Genomic DNA, 6,644 nt, shown 5'->3' with positions numbered 1-6,644 from the left:
ATTTTTGTTTTTTTCATTGAGTCTTTGGTTTCCTTTGTTCCCAAGTTCAGCAACTAAAGTTGGAATTTTTTGTGAAATGTAGAAAATAAATGCAGATGATCTCGTACGCTCACACATAATCTATCTCCGTTGGAATTTTGAAAGGCCTAATTAAACTTGAAAGTCTATTTAAAGCTTTGTATACATTTCTTTTCGTTTGATTACAAAATATTTGTGAACCTTAGCTGCGATAAGAAGATGTTACAAAGGTTAAATTCATGGATCATTTTGTTTCAGTTTACTTCTTCAATTTGAACCAGACCATGTTCCAAGCCGTGGTTTTTTTGAGCTGGAATATTTCGGGACAAGTGTAAAGTTGCAAAATAGGAGACCGAACCAAACCCACCCAATCTTTTCGTATTCACACCTCCTGCATCCTGACCACCGACCGGTGATCGGACGGTGTGGATCCTATCCAACAATCCACCGAGCCCGGCTGCAGTCCGTTCCCCCGCTCGGCCTCGGATCCTCCATTCCCCACAAGCCAGCCGGAGACACCAGCCGGCGGCGAGAAATCGAATAGAACGCGCGAGCAGCCGGCGGCGATGGCGTGGACAGGGACCCTGTCCCGGAGCGTGAAGGAGATCCGCTTCCTCTTCTGCCAGTCCTCCCCGGCCAGCTTTGCCGCCCGGTAACAATCTCCTCTCCCTCCTTTGTCTCCCCTTCCGATTCTCTCCATCTCTGGAGCCGCTTCCCCTCATGGTGTTGCCGATCTGTTCGCCCGCAGGGAGTTCGTGAAGAAGAACTACGCGGAGATCAAGTCCCGCAACCCCTCCGTGCCCTTCCTCGTCCGCGAGTGTTCCGGCGTCCAGCCCCAGCTCTGGGCGCGCTACGGTACCGCATCCCTCTTCCTTGGCCCTCTTTCTCCGGCTCGAGATCAGATTTCGACTGCTTTTTAGTTTTAGCCATTTCTAGGGGTCAGCTTCTTTGTTGCCGTCTCCCGTGTGGAATTTTCTGATAGCTGATATGTACTGCCGGATCTTGTCTCCCGAGGTTTCCCACGGTTCATGCTTGAGCCAAAATGGTAGTAGTAGCTACTAAAAAACCTGCCAGAGATTAGTTGAGGATAACTGTGCGCGCTAGTTGATGGTCTATTCGTGTGAAACCTCCTCTGGGTTAGCTGCCCTGGACTGTAAAATGTTGTGTTGTACTGTACCAGGACCATGTCAAATCCAACCTCAAAAACTAGTGTTGCCACTGTTTGGTATGTGACGGTTAAGTTGATTCTATGGCCCCGTCAGCTTTGTAGTCCGGGACAAGATTCTCTTCCTCAGTTCTTCTGTTGTAACTGTTGCATTCTTTCTGTTTCTTCGTTTGGCTTGCAAGTAAAAGCAATAGAGCTATCTCATTAGTAACATCTTGATTTGATTTCAAAATTATATCACAGTTGTTGTAAAGCAGATGTGCAGTCAAAAGGATTATAGCATGCTATGGTCATATGCTCAACTTAGAATCTAGATTCATCTGCATCATTCGCTAATTGCAGTAGGTTTACTGTGTGACACTCCACTACATTATTTCCCGGATGTTTGGCCGAGTTTGAGCGTACCAAAGTCAGTTTATGGCTCAGGGCAGTCACAATGTAGATCCTGCCTGAAGCTCCATCTAGCTGCCACGTTCTGCAGGAGGTAGACTTGCCTTTTACCCATAGTGTTTGCCATCTCATCCCTCTCCAACAACCCGCAGCTAAATAAATTTCATCATTCCTCATTTCATCCACCTCATTATTCTCAAGTGGGGCTGCAACATTTTCATATTTACCTGACACTAGTGTGCCATGCATCTACTCACTCCAATTCCACAGAATTCCATCATTCTGCATCTCTTGGTTTGCTCATTGCAGCTGTAGCCATCAAAGCTACGGTGATACAAAGCAGTTGGTATTTTTTCACTAGAAATAATCTTATAACTGCAAGAAAATGTTTGATAGGAATATTGAGCCTTTTGGGAAAAGGTGGCGTGGTGTGGCTTTTTTTAGTATTGCCAATCTTGCCTTAGCCAAATAAAACCTAAATACCTGCTCAACTATGTAAGCTGAACCAAGCTCTATTTTAGGCCTCAGATTAATTCTACTGTGACAAATGCCTCCTAAGCTCATTAATCATTGATGTGCACACAAATAATTTGACAGAAGTTAGATCAGCAACATGTCCTTAATAACCTTATTCTTGTGCAACACTACTATTGACACTGTATTCTTCTCATTTATGTCCGCTTTCTTAATGGAATCAACATGGCAAGAGCAATTTTTATACAAGACAGTGTTTTGGGTTATGCTAATGAGTTTTGTTTCATAAATGCACTAAGGAATATTAGGTAAAAGATAATCATGGCCACAGCACATTATGTTTTTTCTGGATGCTTTTCTTTCAAGGAAGATATATCTGCTCCATTGTGTATCTTCATCACTGCTTGGTTGCTATATGGAACATATCGTTGGTCTTAATCCTCTGCTATTATTTAACTGTCAGAAATGGGTGTGGAGAGATGCGTGAACTTAGACGGCCTGACGGAAGCGCAAATCGATAGGAAGCTGCAGGAGCTCGCCAAGATCGGAGAATCTGCCAAAGCCAAGTAATGTTGGAGGTCCCACAATCTCTTGCCATAATGTTCACAAAATAAGTGAAACTTTAGCAGTGGGTTTCCTGCTGTCATGACTTCGGTGCTAAGAATGAAATGAAGTCTTGGATTGTATATCTTTTTGTGAGAAAGATACTGTTATTCACTTGTTTGTTATGCATTCTTCTTGAGTTTATGCGTATCTCATTGGTTCACCAGTATGGCAGTATCTGTATACCGCATAGTTCTGTAACGTTTTCTTCCATAATCGCTGAATTTAGAAGTTGCTATTTATTTCCTTCCTGGAGATGCAACTATGGGCCCGTTTGGTAGGCTGGACAGGCCTCCAGCCAGGTATAGAGGAACGAAATTGCCGGCCCCGGTGGTGACGGTGCTCGTTGGTGCGTCGATGACGCTGATGTCATGGTCGGGGAGCAGCACAGCCGGTCGCCCACCGCGGTGCAGGATCTTCCATTTGGTATCCGTGATGGTGGCGGAGTAGCAACCACCCATGGCACAGGCGTTGCCGGGACCCAGGTGCTGGCTATTTCCTCAGCTCGCGGCTCCTCGCATACGAGGGTGTTTGTTCTTTAGTCTGGACTAAAATTTATGTCACATCGAATATTTGATGTTAATTAAGAGGATTAAACATGATCTAATCATAAAAATATGTGGAGGCTAATTCACGAGACGAATCTATTAAGCCTAATAGATCCATCATTAGAACATGTTTACTGTAGCACCATATTGTTAAATTATGGACTAATTAGGTTTAATAGATTCGTCTCGCAAATTAGCCTCTATTTGTGCAATTGGTTTTATAATTAGTCTATATTAATATTCCTAATTAGTATCAAATATTCGATGTGACAGGAATTTTCGAAGGTGCTAAAGAACCAAACACTCCTTAATTCCAATTCCCAGCCATCCAGTTCTTGCACCCCGCGCTCGGGGAAGGCGAGTAGCCGACCTCGCGCGCTTTTTGACTTCACCGGCGGCGTCTGCACCTCGCGCCGCCTTCCAGATGCCTCCAAGTTCCAAACAGCATCTCTTGCACCGCTGCAGCCAGGCTAGCTCAAGATGGCTGTCTCTATAGTACGGGCACGGGCCAGTCCAACCTTTTTCAGCCTTCCAAACACGCCCTATCTGGCTGAGATGAGGCTTCGATTCTCCCATACCCACAGGCCACAGTGAGGCAGCACCTTCCCCGAGAGAATGCTTCAGAGAACTCCAGCTTGTGCCTCTGGATACGACCCAAAACTTGAGGCCAGGTTTTAAACACTCCCCAGCATTCCCATCATTTCTCTCCGACCACAACACCCAGAGAGTAGTGATGAGCAAAACCTGCACTTCCTCCGATTGCTCCCAAAAGTATAGCAACATTTGCTTTGGCGATGGTATATAGCTCAGCCAATGCAGCCCCTATGTTCCTCCAATAGCAGACAACGCCGCACCGCTTCTGCAAGCTTGCACTTAAACAACAAATGGCCCCCATCTTCGTCAAGTCTGTTGCACAATGGACATATAGTGTCGACCTGCATCCCCCCTGGACTTGATCCTCCGTCGCATTGGCAAGCTATTGTGAGCCAGACGCGACCCAAACATTTGTAGCTTCTGCTTGTTAGAGCAGCGCATCTTCAAAACCTTCCTCCACGGGAAGGAGGTTCCCATTCAGACAGTGACCAGTGGCCCCGAACTGCTGCCATGTTCTGTGCTCCCATCATCTATGCATACTTTATGTTTGAGTATATTCTATTCTTCCTACACTTTATAGGCCGACTTCACTAAACATCCCCTTTGGGTCAACGCGCTAAGCAACAGTATTCTCCAAAAAGTTGCAAGTAGTGGTGTTGGTCAGCAAGAATCATATCGCCCATCAATTTGTGCAACAGGGATCAAAGAAAACCGTAACTGAAAATCCTGTTTACAGGGGCTCGTTTTCGTATCGTTTCCGTAAAAGTGGCACCATTTCCGACCATTACCGTATAATTTTGGATTTTCTATTTTTTCCAGTACCGTATTTTAGTCGCCACTGAAATCTTGCGTATTCCCGATCGACCGGCAATCGTTTCCGGTTGTTTTTTTAATCCCTTTGTATATGTAGAAGTATGCTATGCGTATGCATATGACAGATCATGTAAGTCTGGCTTGCCGATTAAAGGAAACAGTGGAAATGAAGAAGCTCACATGAAAGTTCTCATAGTCCAATTTTAACATGATGACTTGATCAAAGTATAGTATAACAAGCCAACACCTGCGGACATCACGAACACCACAAAACTGTTGTGCCTTTTCGGAGAGGCAATTGGACAAAAAACAAACCTTCAAAAAACAACCGTGGCTCCCATCAGCTGTGAGAGTGTTGATCTAGAGAAATTCCTATCAGAACTGCCAATAACTCGAACAGGTTTCCGACAAGATACCTCGGACTCCCTCTAGCGATAAGACAACTAAAGAAACTCGACTTTCAACCTCTTGACAAAGCAGCAAACAAGCTCTCGGGATGGAACGGCCGCAATCTCAGCCAAGCAGGACGAGCTTGCCTCACCAAAATGGTACTAATAGCACAACCGCTATACCTATTGACATTAATCAAGATGCCAAACGAAGTACTTGAGGATCTCGATAAAATAAGAAAAAGGTTCCTGTGGGCAGGAGACAAGGCGCTCACTGGTGGCAAATGCAAGATAAATTAGATCAAGAGTTGCCTACCGAAAGTAAATGGAGGGGTAGGTGTGCTTAATCTTCACAAGTTCGCAAGAGCACTGAGACTATGATGGCTTTGGCACTAGTGGGAGTCGACGCAAAAAATGTGGATCGGAATAGAGACACCATGTGATGACACGGATAGACTTTTGTTCGCAGCATGTACAAACATCACAGTGGGGAACGGGCAGAAGACGAGCTTCTGGCACTCGGGCTGGGTGCAAGGCATAAGGCTAAAGGACATTGCGCCAAACATCTATGCGATCTCCAAAAGGAAAAAAAGATGTCTGGCGGAGGCCATACTGGGGAATAATTGGATCAAGGACATAAACATACACGGTGGAGTAATAACAATGCACCTATAAGAATTTACGATGCTTTGGCAACTAATTACAGAGATTCAGTGGCAACCGCAACAGGAGGACATCATTCGCTGGAAATTTATCGTCAAATGGGAAGTACTCAGCGACCTCGGCATACAAAGCACAATTCTTTGGATCCACCAAAGCACCACATAGCAAAACACTTTGGCGCCACTGGGCACCGCCGAAGTGCAAATTCTTTGCGTGGTTGATGTTACAAAACCGAGTGTGGTCAACTGATCGGCTCGCATGTAGGGGATGGCCGCACTCCCCTACATGCCTCTTATGCAGATGCCAAGTAGAGATAGCTCCTCACCTATTGGCCGAATGCAGATTCACCAGGAGGATTTGGAGCCTGGTGGCGGAATGGACGACACAACCAAGCATACACTCCTCAGAATGGTGACAAATTAACAACGTGTTGGACTGGTGGATAAACATGACCACCAAAACAGAAGCACCTAGGAAGGGAATGCACTCCATGGTACTGCTGATCATATGAGAAATTTGGAAGGATCGGAACAGGCGTGTATTCAATCAAGCAGAGATAGCAACCACCACATTAGTTGGAAAAATCAAGGAAGAAGCTGGAGCATGGATAATAATAGGGGTAAAGGATTTAGCGTTATTTTCTTCTAAAGAATAATCGTGTAATTGCGTGTATTTTAACCGGCTAGCCAGTTGTAACTCCCTTTTCTGTCAATGAAATAGGCACAATCTTGTACCCATTCATTAAAAAAAAGTGTACAACTGGTTTTACCTCTCTTGATGGCATGTTACATCTCACAGCAAATTAGTGTTCAAACAAGTTAAGAATACAGTACACTGAGGGCTTCTAAGGAAAAAAAATAATATACAACATATCCAAAAAGACACAAAACAAAGCAGATACATCAAAGTACAAAGGGCGATGCACTTCAGTTAGATATTATGGATTAATAGCTGAAAGTGGACCAGGATGGCAAATCAGGTTCTACT

The 6,644-nt window shown here is 44.8% G+C and overlaps 1 protein-coding gene across 1 annotated transcript; it reads left to right on the top strand.

Annotated features, from left to right (window-relative positions):
* The first annotated feature begins 483 nt into the window (after positions 1-483).
* Positions 484-2,816, top strand: LOC101774658 (NADH dehydrogenase [ubiquinone] 1 alpha subcomplex subunit 2). Its single transcript, XM_004975194.4, has 3 exons — positions 484-670; positions 767-873; positions 2,511-2,816. The coding sequence occupies exons 1-3, from the start codon at positions 585-587 to the stop codon at positions 2,615-2,617; spliced, it is 300 nt and encodes a 99-aa protein (XP_004975251.1). The 5' UTR covers positions 484-584; the 3' UTR covers positions 2,618-2,816.
* Positions 2,817-6,644: the final 3,828 nt, after the last annotated feature.

This window comes from Setaria italica, chromosome VII (genome assembly GCF_000263155.2).
Source record: "Setaria italica strain Yugu1 chromosome VII, Setaria_italica_v2.0, whole genome shotgun sequence".
NCBI lineage: Eukaryota > Viridiplantae > Streptophyta > Magnoliopsida > Poales > Poaceae > Setaria > Setaria italica.
Note: the sequence above shows the minus strand (reverse complement) of the source record. Positions and strands in the feature narration are given on the sequence as shown.

Coding starts and splice junctions, on each gene's coding strand:
- LOC101774658 (XM_004975194.4), top strand. CDS start 585: ATGGCGTGGACAGGGACCCTGTCCCGGAGCGTGAAGGAGATCCGCTTC. Junction 671..766: donor CCGGCCAGCTTTGCCGCCCG/GTAACAATCTCC, acceptor GTTCGCCCGCAG/GGAGTTCGTGAAGAAGAACT. Junction 874..2,510: donor CCAGCTCTGGGCGCGCTACG/GTACCGCATCCC, acceptor TTTAACTGTCAG/AAATGGGTGTGGAGAGATGC.